General features: G+C 41.7%; 2 protein-coding genes across 2 annotated transcripts in view; both read left to right on the top strand.

Moving 5' to 3' along the window:
- The first annotated feature begins 991 nt into the window (after positions 1-991).
- On the top strand, positions 992-12,220 carry IL1A (interleukin 1 alpha). Its single transcript, XM_059942442.1, has 7 exons — positions 992-1,064; positions 1,704-1,758; positions 2,733-2,781; positions 4,122-4,344; positions 6,736-6,909; positions 8,932-9,053; positions 11,216-12,220. The coding sequence occupies exons 2-7, from the start codon at positions 1,712-1,714 to the stop codon at positions 11,411-11,413; spliced, it is 813 nt and encodes a 270-aa protein (XP_059798425.1). The 5' UTR covers positions 992-1,064; positions 1,704-1,711; the 3' UTR covers positions 11,414-12,220.
- A 5,522-nt stretch (positions 12,221-17,742) lies between these two features.
- CKAP2L (cytoskeleton associated protein 2 like) overlaps positions 17,743-20,241 on the top strand; it is a 29,998-nt gene continuing 27,499 nt past the window's right edge. The window contains exons 1-2 of the mRNA XM_059942733.1: positions 17,743-17,796; positions 19,685-19,751. Coding sequence (XP_059798716.1) covers positions 17,766-17,796; positions 19,685-19,751 — 98 coding nt within the window. The 5' untranslated portion in view covers positions 17,743-17,765. The remainder of the gene's footprint in view (positions 17,797-19,684; positions 19,752-20,241) is intronic.

Raw genomic sequence — 20,241 nt, 5'->3', positions numbered from 1 at the left:
AAGAGTCCCTGAGTCCCTTCCTTTCTCAATCTCCATTCTTTTTTTATTTTTTATTTTTTTTGACCATGCCACGCAGCATGCAGTTTCTTAGTTCCCCAACCAAGGATGGAATCCAGGCCCCTGCAGTGGAAGCGTGGAGTCTTAACCAACGGACCACCAGGGAAGTCCCCCAATCTCCATTCTTGAATCCAGCCACTGGCTTCCAGCCTTGTCCATACCTCCCTGAGTCTGCAGCTATCCTCATGCATCTTGGGTTAACCCTAGAGAAGACCATTCTTCTCTTTGGGCTCTGGTAGAAGCCAAACATGGCCAGGAACAGAGTTTTCTCCTAAAACTCTGTCACTTCTGTCCGAAATGGATTGACAGTATTCAGAGGAGTAAAAGGATTGACTTCTGTGATTGACTATCATTTTTCTCTCCTCTACCCTGCCCTAACCGGGAGGTTGTCACCCCATGCTCAGAGTGATGTATGCCTGTATGTATGATGTATGAGTGATTGTACTCAAGCAGACCTCCCTCTTCAGAAAAGATGGATCGTCTTCCCTCAAGAGCCACCCCTTAGCTGCCAGGGGGCTGCCAAGTATTCCATCAATTCATACTCAGCCCTGGGGTTCAATAAACAAATTAAGCCAAAACACAAACTACGACTCCTAAGCGCCCCTCCAACTCTAACCATCTACAATTCTGCTTTTAGGAGTTCTCCCTCCAGCCCCCACCAAATACTTTTAGAAACTTAAGTTTCCTGTTCTTCTTCCCTTTTTCTAAGACTACATGTTTATAATTGTTTAGAGCAAAGCAATAAATAAATGAACCAAGTCAGAAACTCCTGGAATCTCTGCAAACACTATGATCAAGTATATTATTTGTCATTATTTTGGCCAGTATAAGGTTGAATGAACTTAAAAAAATACAAAGCAGAATTTTTCCCTGTGAATTTCCAGTGGTGCAATCATGGCCACACCCACTCCAGAGCAGACAAAAGACGAAGAAGGCTGACTGGGGCTATAGTCACCACACGGAAAGAGAGCAAGTCATTCCACTGTCGCTCGCTCGAGTCAGCAAAGGTATCGTCCTTAGCACATCTTTGGCTCTTAAAATATTTTTTTGTTTTTCTCCTTGGCTGTGATCTGTCAAACTGCCTTCTCTGAAGCTAAAGCCTCTTCCTTCCTTTCCCATCCCTCTCTGGTTTGGTGTGTGAGTTAGAATCACAGTCAGATTTCAGAAAATGATTCTCTCTACTGGTGGGAAATTGGGGGACAGAGGAACTGGTTTCATATGAGGGCATTGGAGGGTGCAGCCAAGGCTTTCCTTGGAAGGAATCTCTACAACCAAAAACTATTAGGAGAAAACTGGGAATTTCTAACTCTGTCTCTCTCTTGCATCTGTGTAAGGTAAATATCTCACCCTGGTTGGGGTTTTTTGTTTCTTGTTTTTTACTTATTCAAACTTTCATTGAATGCCTACCATGTGCAGTGCATTGGGTTGGACACATAAGGGTTACCAAGATTCTAAAAGAAGTTTACTGTGTAGCAGAGGAGGCAAATACATATGCAGGTAATTCAAGGGAGTGAAAAGAAGAATGCTGAATGTGAGCTAAGTCATTCATTAAATGTCTCAAGAAACAAAAGGGGAGGTGGTTCTCCTTGCTGGCATCCGGTTCAGAGGCTGGCAGGGCTGACAGCTACTGGTGTTCTCTGTTGCAGAAGTGAAGATGGCCAAAGTCCCTGACCTCTTTGGAGACCTGAAGAACTGTTACAGGTAGGAAAGAGATTCTGTTTCTTGTGATTTAATGAGGGGTTCAAGGCACATTAGAATCCAGCTGGGATTACTGTAACCAGCATGGGGCCAGACCCACAGAGGCTGTAAAGGTGTGTCCTACCTCTGAAGTCAGGGCAGGTTCAGTGAAGACCCAGGGAAACAACATCCAGCATGTAAACTGAGGTGAAATTGACAGGGAGGCAGCCATTTTTTAGAAAGATCACTTTTAAGGGCTGCTGAGTCCTAGTGGTTTTCAACATCTACTTAGACACAGCTTCAGTCTGGTTCACATGCCCTGATACAGTAAGGAGTTTTAATGGATTATCAGAAAGAGAAACCTTTCTCAGGAAAACTTCTTGATCTCAATCTGGAATAGGCAATGGCTTCACAGCAATTTGAGCATATGAAACATACACAGTCAATCTCATTCAGACATAGGAGAAAGATAATGAATAAAAAGTTAAAATTATAGAACACTTTAAACCAACATGGTATTCCCATTACCTATTAAGATACACTAACCACAAACTAGACTATGGAAATGTTGCCTGGATATTTTGCAAAGTATAAATTCTTAAATCTGTTTCAGTAAATACATGAAAGCAAAGTGTAACCTATAACCTATTTGGTTCAAATTTAAATGAGGTGCTTCAAGAGTATTTCTTCTCTCTTGAGGAGCTTAAAATTTTTCCCCGAAATTCAATTACAACTCTTCACTTGGTTAGCCAAGCCTCGTTTTTATAGATAGAGCACAGGTAGAGTTCAAGGCCTGGCCCTATGATTACTAATTCCAAATTATCAGGTACAAATTACTGTATGGGTATGTATGCACAGAGGTCCTTAATTTTCAAAGATGACAGTCATGGCCGTGTGTCTGTGTGTTACCCAAAGCTAATATGGTTATTAAAATATGTTGCCCAGTGACTGTAGTGATATAACAAACAGAATTAAATTCTCATCCTCTTGTTTCACAGTGAAAATGAAGAATACAGTTCCGAAATTGACCATCTGTCTCTGAATCAGGTAAGCAAATGACTGTAATTCTTACGAGATTGCTGTGTTTACGCAGTATTTTCTCTACTAGTATAATAACGGCTTGAATCTTAGATGCTTTTGTTTTACCTTCCCTAGAAGTCCAGAGACATGCATTTCTTCATTATAAGTGAGACCAACTGCCTCTTTGCACTAACAGTTGATGGCATCGTTCATGGTCACCAGATTTTCCCAGAACAGAGCAAGAACTAACCTGAAACTCCAAGAATGGAGTCTCCTGGGTCAGCTTTCAATCAGAATGTTGGTTATAGTATCCTGGGACAGCCCCTTTGGGCCACTTCACCAGGGGTCTGTCTCCTTAAGTGACGTGTTGTTGACACCTTCTCTAACACCAGCTCCAGAGATTAGAGATAGCCCTCTAAGTGCAATAGCCCATGAAGCTGAGGTGGAGGAAGCAGACCAGTTGAAAGTAAAAAATCTGCAGCCATTCACATACTGTGTTATTTTGCTAGGAGACCACAAATAGGTACTGCTTTGTGTGTCTTCGGTACTGGTTCTAAAAGCTATACCTAGAGGAGTATTTCTAAAATATTTGAGCATTGTCAAGTAGATGTTTAACCTCTTGAGGGGGAACTGACTGGAAGACTACCACTCACTGAGATCACTTGTAGACCTGTTTCATGACAACATGTCATTTTTTTTTACTGAAGTATAGTTGATTTACAATACTGTGTTAGTTTCAGGAGGAGAGCATAGTGATACAGTTTTTTTTTTCTGATTATTTTCCATTATAGGTTATTACAAGATACTGAATATAATTTCCTGTGCTATACAGTAAATCCTTGTTGCTTATCTATTTTATGTATAGTAGTTTGTATCTATTAATCCCATATCCCTAATTTGTCCCTCCCCCTTTACCTCTCCCCTTTGGTAACCATAAGTTTGTTTTCTACATCTGTGAGTCTATTTCTGTTTTGTATATAGGTTCATTTGTATTATTTTTTAGACTCCACATATAAGTGATATCATATAGTATTTGTCTTTCTCTGACTTACTTCACTAAGTATAACAAGATCTCATTTTTCAGTCTGTGGTTGGATGACAAAGACCTTCCCAGAGATCACATCTTTTCAGGGAAATCCTGAAAGGAGGGATGGGAGGAAGTGGGTAAAGAGGAAGGAGGCAGAGGAAAAGGAAAGGGGGAAGGAGAAAGCAAAGGAGGAAGGAGGGAAAGACTAATGAAACATGGGTTACCTAAGACCAAAATGGACATCCTTCTCTCTAAGTCTGGTGCATAAAACTCCTATTATAAAGGAGTCTCATTCTATGGCCATGGGCAGCCTCTCAGTTTCCATTTTCCTTCCTCACAGAAGTCCTTCTATGATGCAAGCTATGAACCACTTCATGAGGACTGCATGGATAAATTTATATCTCTGAATACCTCTGAAACCTCTCAGACATCCGAGCTTACCTTCAAGGAAAATGTGGCGAAGGTGGCAGCCAACGGGAAGATTCTGAAGAAGAGACGGTTGAGTTTAAATCAGTTCATCACCGATGATGACCTGAAAGACATTACCAATGATACAGAAGAAGGTAAGGGGTCAAGTGCGATAATATCTTTGTTTTCTATTTTTAAGCAAATGGGGACAGCAGAGTACAGGGGAAAATAAAACCTTGAGTAACAAGAGGGCAACCAACCATTCGTCTGGTAACTATAAGAAAGGAAAATTAGTTTTTATCCTTCTCCAGCGGGAAGAGGTCAGCAGTGGCTTGAGTTTAGCATACCTGCTCACAGACTCACTTGGCGGCCATATTCTTAAGGTCATGTGACTTTTAGCCTTTCGACAGAAAGCAGTTATATACTGTCAGTGGGTGACTTCCACTGTGGAAGTTATGCTCCTCCACGTACTAAATATGTCTCCTTGGGCAAGTTACTTAATCTTTCTGTACTTCAGTTTCCTCTACTGTAAAATGGAGATAATCAGAGCCCCTAACTGTTGTGAAGATTAAATGAGTCGATACTTGCAAGCTTCTGGACTGAAACAATGCCTGGCACATAGAAAATACCTTAAAAATGTTAGCTATTATTGTTATTATTAGTATTATTACTACTACTATTTTGTTAATACTACCAACACTACTAACTTATTAATGGCTGCATTATCTCTAACCTTCACAACAATCCTACATTCTTGTTTTATATATGAGGGAACTAAGCTCAGTGAGATACTGACCTGCCCAAAATCTCACAGTGTGTAACTAGTAAAGTGTTAAACCAAATCAGTTCTATCTGACCATAGAAGTCATGATTTTTCTCCCATGCCTTCACTATACAAGCCTCCACATGAAATATAAACCTAATATTTTTAAAGTAACAGCTAAACATTAACACATGTTCACCTCGAAAACTGGAAAATACAAGAAAATACAAGAATGAAAATTAAAACCACTCATACTACCCCTCAGAGTTTACCACTGCCAGCACTATGTTACTTTCCTTAAAGTCTTTTCTATGTGCATACACACACAGGAATATACATGTTAAACATTATTAGGTCAATTACATACAATTTAATAGCCAACTTTTTTCATTTGTCAATAAATAAAAGACATTTTAGAGCTCCAGTTTTTTACCATTATAAGTAATGTGACAATGAATAGCCATATCAGTAAATCTTCATTTCTATCATTTATTTCCTTAGAATAAAAAATTCCTGGAAGTAGAATTATTCAGAGCCATGAGGATTTGTGAAGCTATTGACACATACCCCTGTTCAGAAAGGTGGTAGATAGAAAAAACAAAATTTAAAAAATTTTTTTCAAAAAATAAAAAGAAAGGTGGCAGACTATGGAGAACAGTATGGAGGTTCCTTAAAAAACTAAAAATAGAACTACCATATGACCCAGCAATCCCACTACTGGGCATATACCCTGAGAAAACCATAATTCAAAAACAGTCATGTACCACAATGTTCATTGCAGCACTATTTACAATAGCCAGGACATGGAAGCAACCTAAGTGTCCATCGACAGATGAATGGATAAAGAAGATGTGGCACATATATACAGTGGAATGTTACTCAGCCATAAAAAGAAACAAAATTGAGTTATTTGTAATGAGGTGGTTGGACCTAGAGTCTGTCATACAGAGTGAAGTAAGTCAGAAAGAGAAAAACAAATACCATATGCTAACACGTATATGTGGAATCTAAAAAAAAAATTGTTCTGAAGAACCTAGGGACAGGACAGGAATAAAGACGCAGATGTAGAGAATGGACTTGAGGACATGGGGAGGGGGAAGGGTAAGCTGGGACGATGCGAGAGAGTGGCATGGACATATATACACTACCAAATGTAAAATAGATAGCTAGTGGGAAGCAGCCGCATAGCACAGGGAGATCAGCTCGGTGCTTTGTGACCACCTAGAGGGGTGGGATAGGGAGGGTGGGAGAGAGATGCAAGAGGGAGGAGATATGGGGATATATGTATATGTATAGCTGATTCACTTTGTTATAAAGCCGAAACTAACACACCATTGTAAAGCAATTATACTCCAATAAAGATGTTAAAAAAAAAAAAAAAAAAGAATGGTGGCAAACATTTAGACCTCCACCTCAGTGACATATAAAATTCCTAGTGGATTCATTTTTTTCTCAGAGTGCATTCATTTGAAAATATAGGTGGAGAATACAAGGAGTCTTCCTGGTTACTTACAAACCTCCAAACAACCAAAAAAGTTGTACAAGTAATCTCTTAAAAAAAAAAAACTATTGCCTGAAGAATCGAAGTTTAAAAAGAAACAAATCAGTAACCACAGGGATAATCCTAGAACCAATTCTGCTGACAGGGTGATTTCACTTCTCTCTCAGTTTCCTCACCTAGACTGGGATATTCTTCATGTCCCTTCAATAGCTTGTATTAGAGCACTTATATCATCTATGTTTGTACTTGGACATTAATCTGAGCTCGTGATAACGGTTTTAGAAATCATCAAGCCCAGATCAGCACATTCCAGCTTCCAGAGCAACACGAAATACAACTTTATGGGGGTCATCAAACAACAATGCATTCTGAATGATGCCATCCATCAAAGTATAGTTCAAGATTCGTCGGGTCAATACCTCATGGCTGCTGCATTAAATAATCCGGATGAGGCAGGTAAATGGACAATTCTGTCATCTTCCCCCACCCTTTTAATTTCTATATTTCTTTTAAGCTTTCTGCTTTTAACGAATAAACCTCTCTAGATTCCTGGCTTTGCACGATTTATCTAGAATAGGATGAAGCACATCACACCCTGTAAAAATTCTGGGCAAGGACAGGAACTTCAGCCAAATCTGGAAGCTTTAACAAGAGAGAGGTGTCTCAGCTATGAAAGCTCTAAGTGCAGTATAAAGCTTTCTGAGATACTATCTCCTTTGGTTCTCTGAGATAGTCTTATCCTTGATTTTAAAGGTAAATAAACGGAGCCTCAGAAATAGTCAGTGACTTATGCAAATGTACTCAGAAGCCAATGAGGAGCCTGTTGATCAAACTTCCAAATAACACCAAACTAGGAAGAATCATTATCTTTTTTTTATTTATTTATTTATTTTTTTCCGCTGTGTTGGGTCTTCATTGCTGCACATGGGCTTTCTCTAGTTGAGATGAGCAGGGGGCTACTTTTCCTTGTGGTGCTCGGGCTTCTCATTGTTGTGGCTTCTCTTGTTGCGGAGCACGGGCTCTAGTAGTTGCAGTATGTGAGCTCAGTAGTTGTGGCACACGGGCTTAGTCGCTTCGCAGCATGTGGGATCTTCCTGGACCAGGGCTCGAACCCGTGTCCCCTGCATTGGCAGGCGGATTCTTAACCACTGCGTCACCAGGGAAGCCCAAGAATCATTATCTCTGATAACATAATTGTGAGACAAAGTAGCCAATAAGCTGCAAATATGTTCTGAAGAATGAAATTTAGGATGCAAGAAATTTTGTCACAACAATCCAATTTCCATGGTGTACATATTTTAGCTTAAGGACATGTCATCAGTAAACAAAATTATCTTCAGAGATCCAAAGAGGCTACTTTGTGATAAACAAGCAGGGCTCTTTCTGATTGGATATATTTCAGCTAACATGCTTTCCACTCTAAGACATTTACAAATTATTTTGTGTTCTACTTTCCTACTTAATATTATTTCACACAATTTTCCCACATATTGACAGAGTATTTGTATTTGCCATTTTTAATGGCACTAGAATATTCGATCATGTTGCTATGCTGGTGCCTTGGGTTTGCTCTAAATAATTCAGTTGCAAATGTCTTTGTTTAAATTATTTCTTTCTCTATGAGCTTATTTCTTTGGAACGTATCCCAGATGCTGGATTTCTAGGCATAAATAATTTTACAGCTCTTATTAAGCATTGTTCTCTAAGGAAAACTGAACTACTTTTCACTATCCTTAGCAACATATGAGTGTATCAGCTTCTAAACCCCTCCATTTTACTCATGACTTCACAAATTCCAGGGTCTTATCCCACTAATATAATTATAAGAGATTCAATAAATATGCAGCCTTCAAGCATTCATTCAACATAGACAATTCTAAAGCCATTAACCAAGTATTTACCTGCTTAGTGAATAAGGCAGACATCGTGAAGGATACAAAGATGTATAAATTCCATTCCTGACCTTCAGGTACTTACACCGTAGTTGGGGACATAACTGCACACACACACACACACAGAGCATCTTTTTTTATATATATATAAATTTATTTCTTATTTATTTATTTTTGGCTGCATTGGGTCTTCGTTGCTATGTGTGAGCTTTCTCTATTTGTGGCGAGTGGGGGCTACTCTTCGTTGCGGTGCACGGGCTTCTCATTGCGGTGGCTTCTCTTGTTGCGGAGCACGGGCTCTAGGCACGCGGGCTTCAGTAGTTGCAGCACGTGAGCTCAGTAGTTGTGGCTCGCGGGCTCTAGAGCACAGGCTCAGTAGTCGTGATGCACAGACTGAGTTGCTCTGAGGCATGTGGGATCCTCCCGGACCAGGGCTCGAACCCGTGTCCCCTGCATTGGCAGGCGGATTCCCAACCACTGCACCACCAGGGAAGCCCACACACAGCATCTTCATAAACACTTGATTTTACACAAATACAATGGATTTACTTTTTTTTTTTTTTTTTTTGGCTTTTCTCTTTGCCAGTGAAATTTGACGTGTGTGCTTATATACCAGAAGAGGATCTTCAATGTCCTGTGACTCTAAGAATCTCAAAAACTCTACTGTTTGTGTGTGCTCAAAACGAAGACGAACCCGTATTGCTAAAGGTCAGTTGTTCTCAGTCTCCAATTTACCTTCATTTACAACCCATGCATTTGTAGATGATCCCGAGAGGCAGACACCCCTAGCAGGATGGCACAGTCCTCTTTTCTTCCTACCACAGTCCTACCTGCCCACCTGCTTTCCCATCCTACTTCTTACCCACTACATTCAGAGGCAGTTCTAGGCAGGATCTGTGAGAGAGCAAGATGGAGGTGGCAAAATTACATAAAAGGTGAACTGCCTTTTTCTTCTTTCTCTTTTGCCTGCCTGGTCCTATTCACCTCCCATCCCTGGACATCTGTTTATTCCATCCCTCTTTGAGCTTTACTGACATCTACTATCTGACCTACGTGACAGTAGGCTTTAGGACAAGGGGGCCTGCCTCCAAGAGTGTCAAATAAGCCACTGAGATCACAGAGGATTAATCACCTGCCAGTGGGTACGAAGCAAAATCTGGGAGCCAAGGCTCAAACCCTGGCCTTCTGACTGCAGTGGCTCTCTCTCTTCATTGGTGCCAGTTTTCTCTCTCATCCCAGCCTCATCTCTACTACCACATTCCCCTCCAAACATACAGACACACACACATGCCCACTAGAGCCAAATGTTTTCTCCACTGATTAGTAGGTGAACCTTATTCAGTAAATGTGTAATCCAACCCCTGCTCCCACCCTAACTAGGATTTATTCGGATGCATGTGTCTCTCTTCCTGCATCAAGTCAGATGAAAGTGATGTCTAGAGAGTAGGGCAGTAGCTTCATTCATGAATTCATTCAACAAACGTTGTTTATTGAGAGCCTTCTATTTTTCGAGCAGTGTCAACAGCTCAGTAGACAGTGGTGAGCCAAAGCCTTATAGAACTCACTCTTCTGAAGGGCACGGACAATAGACGAGCCAAACAACCATCAAAAAGTGCAAGATGCTGTAAAGCCAATGAACAGGGTGCTGAGATAGAGAAAGTGAGAGCATGCTTTTTAGACAGAGCTCCCTAGAGATGAGAGCTGCTGATAGGAGGGAGCATGCCATCAAGGGGGGGGGGGGCATTCCAAACAGAGGGATCTGAGTGCACCCAGCCCTAGAGCTTTACAAGGCCAGCTTCAAAGATCAGAAGGGACACCCAAGGAGCTGAGACACCCTGAAAAAAAGGAAAGACAAGTAGAGGAAAGGACTTCAAACAGGGAAGTATCCTGACTTTACTTATATTTTCTAACTCAGAGAATAGATCAAAAAGGAGGCAATAGAGAAAATCTGATTAAGATGTGGTAGTAACAGTCGGGGTGGGCGGGGGGTGGGAGTTGTGAGACAGGCGGAAAGACGGAGACAGAATCTGGTTATGTTTTGGAGATAGAACCAACAGGAGGAAGAGGGGAAAACTGGGAGAGAAATAGGTTTGAGAAATAAAATCCTTTTTGACATTGAAAAACCCAAGGAAACCTCAAAAGTGTATTTAATTCTTTTCAATTAAAAGAATAGAGAAGAAGCATCTTAAGTTAGAACTTGAATTTTGTTTTTCCATGAAACTACTGTTAAATTTTTTTCATACTCACAAGAGGAACAAGAGGAGTGTCGTCTAAAGGGATCACAATTTTAAAAAAATTGTATTGAAAGGATTCAGCTTCTGACATGTCTGGGAAGTTTTGTGTGTGTGTGTGTGTGTGTGTGTGTGTGTGTGAGATTTGGGTTTCTTTAGTCTTCAATTGTTGACTTAAATACAGAGATAAACATGTCTAAATTCTAAATTTTTTTCCCAAAGTATGTTTTGCACATTTAGAGGTCAAAAGGTTTCCAGGTCTTAGCGTCCCTAGTGCTCATATCTGATGCAAAATGCTCTATTCCCATGTTCAGGCAGGACAAGAAGAATGTTTCACCCTACCTGTCAGGATACAGTGAGACACTAGTGTCTTTGGCAATCTTCATGATGACATTGGATTTCTCTCCAGTTAACTGAGGAAATCAATTATTATGAATAGATGGGGCCATACATCTAACAGGCATGTAATAAATGCTTTCTGAATGAACAAATGAATGAAGAACCTATATCATTATGTTACCTAGTCATAGTCCTAAAGTGCTGTGTTTCTCACGAAGACCAAATGCCAAGGGATTGAGCATCAGTTCTTTTTTTAGCACCTTCCTGTTCTCTAACAGATCTTTGTTTTCCTTACCCTAGGAGATACCTGAGATACCCAAAACCATCAAAGATGAGACCAATCTCCTCTTCTTCTGGGAAGAGCATGGCACTATGTGCTACTTCAAATCAGTTGCCAATTCAAAGTTGTATTTGGCCACAAAGCAAGAAAAACTGGTGCACCTGGCAAGGGGCCCGCCCTCTATCACTGACTTTCAGATGTCGGAAAACCAGCCTTGACTGTGGAGTCTACTTACCTGTGAAGTGTTGACAATCTGTGTGTACCATGCACATGGAGGAGTCAAATCCTGCACTCTTAGTCACTTGCTGAGCATGTGCTAAGCCTTTGTAATTCTAAATGAATATTTACTCTCTCTGTAAGAGAGGACACAAAGTCTAGTAGAACCAACACTAACATATAATGTTGCTTGTTATTTAAAGAACACCCTATGCTTTGCAAACTACCAATCATTTTAATTATTATTATATTATATTATTGTATTATTATACAATCTTGAGAGGGCCAGGGCTACTGACCGTGGCTACCAAAAAGGCTCTACCCATATTACAGATGGGTTAACTAAGGCATAAGAATAGTAAGAAATACCCACAATAGCATTTGGAATGAGAAGCCGTGGGCACAGGATTTCATTCCAACTGCTTAGCTTCTGCTTTTAAGTTGCTGATGGACCCTTTATCAAATACTGTAAGTTTCTGGGACCTCAGTTTGATCATCTTCAAAATGGAGGGAATGATGGCTATATCCTTCCTGCCTCAACAGTATTTTATGCCAATACATGAGCTCGTTTTAGTAAAATACTTCTTGAAGCTGAGCCTGAAGAAGAAGGCAAAGCATGCAATGTTATTTTAAATTATTATTTATTATACTTATATATTTATAAATATTATTTCTAAGATAATTGTAACATATTATTATATTTATGGCAATTCTTTGCAATCTCTGAGTATGCCCGTGTATCTTCAACAATAGTAGACAGTGTTTTCCAGGCTGAGTGAGTTTCAGGTACTAAGGCACTTTGATCCAAGTTGTGCTTTTTCCATTGCTGTGAAACTCTGTATTCTAGTACCTGGGAGTTCTGTAATTATGATAATAAATTTATATTAATTACCTTGTTCGTTTGAACTGATAATTGGCCAAAATCTTTCACTCCTCTGCCTTTGTCACTCTTGTGTCATTCAATTTCACCTGCTCTCAAGTCCTACTAGCTAAAATGAGATGAACCTAACTTTGGCAACCACAGGACAACTGTTATCTCAACTTTCTTTTCTGGAACATAAGCAACATTTCTTCTAGGTTCTAAAAGTTGTGATCCAATCGTAGTGTTACATTACCATCAACAATGTGAACTGATACATTATTATCAATCATAATTGAATATAATTTAGAAAAAAGTAAATCTGGCACATAATTACGTGTTGTCTTAATCATTATTTTACAGCATGGTAATTAGGAACAGATAATAAAAGTAAATAACTATAAGTAGTGTTACAAAACCATACCAAGATTTTATGGTTTTTCTCTCCCCTTTGTTAGCTTGCCAGTATGCATAAAAGGCATAAGAATGATAATATTTCCGGGTTCGTTTAAAGCTCATATTACACACAACACATGTGTTCATATGTCCATACAAACTCACACATTCAGAGCCACATTAAGGACTAATGGATCCTTTTGGAAAGCATGGATACAAAGTATGTTGAGTTGGAAGATGTTGAAATCAAGAGAACTTGGAATTAGATGTGGGAAGTAGTGGAGAAGGAGTAGTCCAAGATGACTCTCAGTTTCCTGCTACTGGAGAGTGGGTGAGCGGTGGTGTCTTAATCAGTATTTTTGGTGGAAATATGGAGTTCTAGGATGAAATATAATGAGTACCATTTTAGACACGTAATTTGAGCTACTGGCAGGACACCCAGGTGCAGATGTACAATGGGCAGATGATGATGTGTCTGGAACTCAAGAGAAGTTAGAACTAGATACAGACTTGGAAGACATCAGCAGGTTTTTAGTAGGTAAAATCCTAAAAATGACATCAGAGAGAGAAGAGAAGAATATGATGAACACTGTTGGTTGTCCACCCAATAACCATCGCCCATCTTCCTTACTGACAGAACCCTGACTTCATGCAGAAGGAAATATGTCTTGAATTGGCTTAGACCAACTGGACTCAAAGAATGAGTCCAATTGGTCTGAGCCAATCATGGTCATTCTGTCCTCCCATGATTAAGTCACGTTGAGTTAGTCCTGTCTAATGAGATGTCTGCCGGGGGCAATTTCTGGGAAAGATTTTCTACTCTGATAAAAGAGCCATGTAGAAGAAAGTCTTTTTTTTCTTCCTTCCTTCCTGCATGAGACATGTTCTATGAGGATGTAGAGCTTGGAACTGTGCTAACCAGCTTGCGCTTGGGAAGACACAGCCACACGCTGAGGATGGCAGAATGGAAGGAGAAAAAGAATCAGCATCTCTGATGATGTTGTTGCACTAAGAATCTACTTACTGCCAGACTTTAAGACCACAAGAAACATTATTGCGATTTTATTTTTTTTATTTTTGGCTGCGTCGGGTCTTCGTTGCTGCGCGCAGCCTTTCTCTAGTTGTGGCGAGCGGGGGCTACTCTTCGTTATGGTGCGCGGGCTTCTCATTGCAGTGACTTCTCTTGTTGCAGAGCACAGGCTCTAGGCATGCGGGCTTCAGTAGTTGTGGCGCACAGGCTTAGTTGCTCCAGGGCATGTGGGATCTTCCTGGACCAGGGCTCGAACCCGTGTCCCCTGCACTGGCAGGCGGATTCTTGACCACTGCACCACCAGGGAAGTCCCATTATTGTGATTTTAAATCATTTATATTTGGTTTGCTATTACTTACAGCCAAACTCAGCCTATTTGGGCACCACAGAATACAGACACAGACACAGATACAGAGCACTGCAGAAAAACAGAGAGAAAAGGAAAAAACCTGTTCTCTTGTTTATTTCACACTGTTCTTTCTAGTTGCCATTACTTTCCTAGGGTTTCTGTACCCCAAGTCTGGCTAGAGTAAGACTAGGTATCAATATTTTAAGAAATAGAGAAATACAAAACACTAAGCAAGCAATACCAATTCAAGAAATCTTAAAAAGCATAATAGCTGCTCAGTCTTTAATAGTGAAATATTGAATCATTCTAGAAATGGCCTCAAATATTATTCTAACAGGATCAGCTATGCATATCCTCTACTCCCTACTCCCCAGCTGCCTAAACAGTGAGAAGGTCACCATGATGAGCTTCAACAATCCTAGCACTGAACTTGTTGGAGTCTATTTCTTTAATATGGTCTTATACATCAGTCTCCAAATTGATGAGAGTAGAGCCACATCACCTGTAAGTCCAAGGTATGGAAGGAAAAGGAAAAGGATATTTCCCTAACCCTCCCCCCAATTAAATCATCCCTCTGATGCTTACATATACCTACACTTGAACTTTTGGGGGATGATGGAAATAGTTGGGATAACAATAAGTACTGTGTTGGATGTAAAATATGCTTGTGTATCTATACCTATTCCTTGATTGTGTGGTGGTTTCATGACCATATACATTTGTCAAAATTGTCCTCTTGAGTCTTGGCCAGTGTTGGCTTGTCAATATCTCTCATAAAACTTGTTACCCAGAAATGAGTATACTATTCAGGATATGGCCAGCCCAGCCCAGCTTAGAGTGGGACCTTGTCCTTCCAATTTCAGACACCATGCTGTTTTTAGAAAGTGACATTAGCTTTTTGAAAGCAAGTGACATTGTTGATTCATATAGGGTTTGTAGGCAACAAAGACCTATAGGTTCTCATCCTAAATTCAAAACTTTAAATATATCCCTATTCAATTTTAATCTTTATTTGGCCCCAGATCTTTCTAGATTGTTCCAGATTCTGATTTTTTTTAATACACTGACTTTTCCTCTTAGTTTTGTGAGATCTGTAATTTGGTGAGCATGTTTTCATTTTGTACATAGTATATCATAGAGTATAAAAAATAGGTTACAAACATTTTTGCAAGAGTGCCTGAACTACAGTGACCAAGGGGAGAGTAGTATGAGCTGAAGCTGTAGAAGTAGGCAAAGGCTAGGCCCTGCAGGAGTTATAGGACTTTAGCCTCAGAGCAATGGGAAGCCATTCAAGCCACAAGGTGGATACTTTGCTAGATGAGTTGAGAATTGTTAAACCTATTTAGCTTTTTTTCCATATTTTGTGTCCTACAAAATAGTTCTTCAAATATCCAAAGAATTTAGAAAAGGGTGCAGAGTCAGCCCATGTTGCTCCAGAGAACAAGGACCAATGAGCAAGAGGCTTATTTGAGCTCTTTTTTTTTCTTTAGTTTTCATAATAATCAGCGTTGTCTAAAAACAGGACAGGTGAAGCAGCTCCCTGACCCAAGCAGTATTCTTGCAAAGATGCAATGCACACATGGGATCTGTAGAATACTCTAGCACCGGGTGGACAAGATGACTTCTCAATCTGCAATCCATTCGATCACTAAGATTCTATAAAGACCAAGAGAACTCCTTTCACTTTTCTGAAACTGTACATGAGCCACTTTCTTACTCATTAACCAAAAATGTTCTTGCCCAGCTGCTAGATTTAACCATTAGGCAAGGATTCATGGCACTAGACAAAGAATCCAAGTTTTTCACTTAAATAATTATCAGTTGTCCTATTTTAAACATATTTGTATACTACTAATGTGTCAAAATATATAAATCCAGAAACCCCAGCACGGCTCCCTCCTGAACACCCTGTTTGGAAACAAAGAGGAGAGCTGCCCCAATGGCTTCATGCCCAGCTGAGCACCCAAATGGTGAAGCAAACCTGGCAAAAATGGGCCCAGACACAGCTCCACCTCTCTATGCACCACCTCTCTGGCACCTAGGGAAGTGGAACCCTAACGCACAGAGTGCCAAAAGCATTTCCCAAACCTCTTCATGAAACTGCAGAATAGCCAAAACGGGGAAATTTTTGAAAGAAAAAGTTTTAGGACAGAAATAAAAGGAATGAGGTGTGCCTAGGGACTCAGGAGGACTGGACCTGCCCCCATTGTCCCTTCCTTGGTTAGGCATACACCCAGCTGATAAGGTCTAATCAAAAATACACATCAAAAAGGAGCCATCTTGAAAACAGTATGGCGGTTCCTCAAAAAATTAAAAATAGTTACTGTATAATCCAATAATACCACTTCAAGTTATATACCCAAAGAATTGAAAGCAGAGGCTCAAACAGATAATTGTACACTCATGTTCAAAGCAACATTATTCACCATAGCCAAAAGATAGAAGTAACCCAAATGTCTGTGACAGATGAATGCATGAACAAAATGTAGTATATACATACAATGGAATATTATTCAGCCTTAGAAAGGAAGGAACCTCTGTCATACGCTACAACATGGATGAACCTTGAGGACTTAATGCTAAGTGAAATAAGTCAGTCACAAAAAGACAAATACTGTATGATTCCTCCTAAATGAGGTTCCCAGAGTAGTCAAAATCATAGACAGAAAGTAGAATGGTGGTTGCCAGGGCCTGGGGGGAGAAGGCAACAGGGAGTTAGTGTTTAATGGGTATAGAGTTTCTGTTTAGGAGGATGAGAAAGCTCAGGAGACAGATAATGGTGTTGACCTGAAATAGACTGCCAGATAGTTTCCCAGCAGAGATGGGTTTATTCAGGATCAGCAGAGAATTGCAATTTGGGATCTGCAACCATGACGAGCCACATTCAAGTCAAGGGAAGGAAAATGCTTTTACAGAGGGGGAAACGGAAGTTGGGAGAGCTGTAATTAACAAAGAGTCCCTGGCTTTTCATTGGCAAGTCCTTGACAGGAAGGAGGAGTCTCTCTTCTTATGACTGGGCTCCCCGTGGTCGCAGAATATGAGAACTCCCCCTTCTGATCTCCCTACTCTATTTGAGGTACCTGTTTATTGATTTTTTACAGTGGTGATGATTGTACAGCATTGTAAATGTACATAATGACACTGAACTGTACACTTAAAAATGGCTTAAATGGTAAACTTTGTTTTGTATATCTTACCACAGTGAAAAACATAAAAGGAGCCACCCTGCAGTACTAAACACTAAGATCCTTTGGCTTCAGAGACCCATAACAAGTGGAGATGTACACTCATGTGGAGCCGCCAAATTCATCATTTGGTTTTATCTTATTTTTATGTGAACCTTAGCATCTAAGGGGGCTGGGGAGGCGTTGTCTATGGGGCCCGGGTGCTCCCCCATCGCTCATCCCCGCAGCCTTCAGCGTAAGTGACAGCACAACAGCCCAGAAACCGCATCCTTAAAAGTGGGACTTAGTCTCCCACTCAATCACCCGCCCTCAATGCCAACTGCCCGCTCACTGTACGTTTTCCAATCAAAGGGCCCCCTGGGTGATTTGACGGGCAGAGCCAACCACAACGCGTCTATTTCCTTTTGTCCCGCCCTCCCCTGCTTCCGACTGGCGGGTTTCAAACCCACGGGAGCCAATGAGAGTGGGCGCATGCGTGACGCGCCGGCCTTGACTCCGGGCGCGGCCTTTGAAGAAGAACTGTAGCTGGGGAGTCATGGTGCTGCCGGGGCCCTCCGCCGCCGCGGGTGAGTATGACTTCGAGCCGCTGTGTCTTACGGGCGGGGACGAAGGGAGACCCCCGAGTGAGTCCTTTAGGCGGAAGTGGCCGGTCCGCTCGCCTGCCTGCCTCTGCCTCCCCGTTGGCCTTTCTGGTCCTGGGGGCGCTGACCCAAGCCCAGGCCCTAGGCTCCGGTGAGAAGTCGGGGCCGGGGATCGGGGAGGGTGTACGCGGGGCCATGTGCCTCCCAGGCATCTTCCCAGTGACTCCCGCAGCAGCTCTGCAAAAAGCTGTCATTGTCACCTCGTTTGGGTAAAGAACCTGAGTCCCCTTGCCCGGGGTGGCACAGTCAGTAGGAAGCCAAGCGCTCCTGCGGCCCATATTTGGCTCCAGGCGGAGCCCGGGTGTGGCCCTCGGGGCAGCGGCGGCCGCCCGAGCTGTGACAGCTGTCAAGGAGGGTCTCACCCCGACGCGGAGCTCATCTCCTCGCAAGCCCGCGCGCCCTGGTGGAAGTTGATGGGTCCCGGGCTCCCTGACCTCTTAGATGTGCCTGGAGCCCTTTGCTGACTTTAAGCATACTCCTGCTCAGGTGCCTGCCACCTGCTCCAAAATGCGCACAGTGTTTTGGTTTCGGTAATAATGTATGTTGACTGGCTCCCAGGGCCCGGGCACTGTTCTAGGCACTTGACACAGCAGCCCTTCAAGATGGGCATTTCTGCCCCATTTTATAGGCTCAGCAGCAGCAAGGTTTGGTAACTTGCTAGAAGTCACAGAGCTGGGATTCCAGCCCCATCTCTCAGCCTCCAACAGTCCTCTTGACACAGCTGTCTCCTAGGGATGCATCAGAGGCAGATATCAAAACACAGGGCATAAATACACTACCACGTGGAAAATAGATAGCTCCTGCTCTGCGATGGCCTAGTTGGGTGGGATGGGGGGGCCGGTCCAAGAGGGAGGGGGTGTGTGTATGCGAATGGCTGATTCACTTGGCTCTGCGGCAGCAGCTAACACAACATTGTAAGGCAATTATACTCCAAAAACGAAAAACAAAAAAACCCCAAAAAACACAGGGCAACTCAGTTTAAATGAGGTTGGGTTGTTTTGCACCCCTATAGCTTTTTTTTTTTTTTTTAAACCATTACTGAATTTTCGCCTTTTCCAACCACCCACTCCACTCACTCAGTGTCTGCCTCTGGACTCCCGTAGTTCTTTCTTTGACCCTATTTTATGGCACCTAGATTTTGCCTTATATTGTAATTATTACTGTGTTTATTTTATCTCCACTACTAGATTGAAACTTCTTGAAGATGGAAATACTGGCTTTTCATTCCCTCACAGATGCCTTGCTTAGAAAGTCACCATATGGATAGATGTTTGCCATGAACCCCCTAACCTGGCCTGTTTTGTCCTTAGTACCAAAGGAAACCGTGTAAAGGTTTGGGGGCAAAAATCATCATTCCTGTTAGAAGGGATTAATAAAACAAGGCCCGGGCTTGCCAGCTTAGGTGGGCCAGTAACAGAATTTCTTCATGCAAAGCTTGATGTGTTGGAGCTGAGAACAGTGGCTGTGAGCAAGGGCTTTGGGTTTGGATAAACCTGGTTTCAAATCCTGGCTTAGCCACATGTTATATGGGTAACTTTGGGCATATCATTTATCCTCTTTAAATTTCGGACTGTAAAATACCTCATAGGATTGTTGTGCAGATTAAAGGAAGTAACACAAGTGTGAAGAGCTTTGTACGTGGCATATAAATGATATTGTCGATGTTGATGTTAACTTGGAGGCACATTTGTAGGGCTAAGGACTTTATAGCTTTATGGTCCAAAGCCAAAATCATTACAGAAAGGTGTCATCTTTTAGAATATAAATGAACTGGTTAGAATCTCATGCGTTTGTTTGCTCGCCTGTTTTGCAGAAGAGCGGCAGAGAAAGCTCCAGGAGTACCTAGCAGCCAAGGGAAAACTGAAGTGCCAAAACACCAAGTGAGTTTGTCTCCCACGGTTATGCAAAGTTCCGTTGCCCTGGTTGCTAATAGCAACTTAAAGCCTTTTCAAAACATAGCCCTTTTGTTTGCAGTCTGCTCAGACTTGCCTTGGGATCCTATGATTTTTCAAAAAGGGCATTTCCAGTCCAGGCATGACAAAAATGTTGGCAAAGATTTAAGCATTACTACTGTGACAGTCTCCAAAGGCGGGAGAGGAGGGTCTACAATATCACCAGCAATGCTGCAAGCTTTTCCTCTCCCTGCTGTGTTTCCTGGGAGAGTGATTCTCGGTGAAGGCAGTGTTTGGCCAAGGAGTTGAATGATCCTGGTTCTGGTGCTTCTCTCTAAAGCAGGAGAGCCGGTTCAATCCATCCTCCATAAGCTGCACACCCACATCCTCCAGCCTGACAGGGCTCTTTGGTCTTCCTCTTAGCACTTACTCTTGAGGCGAACAGAATATGACTGCTTCACTTTGATCTTTTGTCAAC

Source organism: Balaenoptera ricei, chromosome 13 (assembly GCF_028023285.1).
Source record: "Balaenoptera ricei isolate mBalRic1 chromosome 13, mBalRic1.hap2, whole genome shotgun sequence".
Lineage (NCBI taxonomy): Eukaryota > Metazoa > Chordata > Mammalia > Artiodactyla > Balaenopteridae > Balaenoptera > Balaenoptera ricei.
This window is presented reverse-complemented; position numbering and strand designations above follow the sequence as displayed.

Coding starts and splice junctions, on each gene's coding strand:
- IL1A (XM_059942442.1), top strand. CDS start 1,712: ATGGCCAAAGTCCCTGACCTCTTTGGAGACCTGAAGAACTGTTACAG. Junction 4,345..6,735: donor TACCAATGATACAGAAGAAG/GTAAGGGGTCAA, acceptor TAACGGTTTTAG/AAATCATCAAGCCCAGATCA. Junction 6,910..8,931: donor AAATAATCCGGATGAGGCAG/GTAAATGGACAA, acceptor TCTCTTTGCCAG/TGAAATTTGACGTGTGTGCT.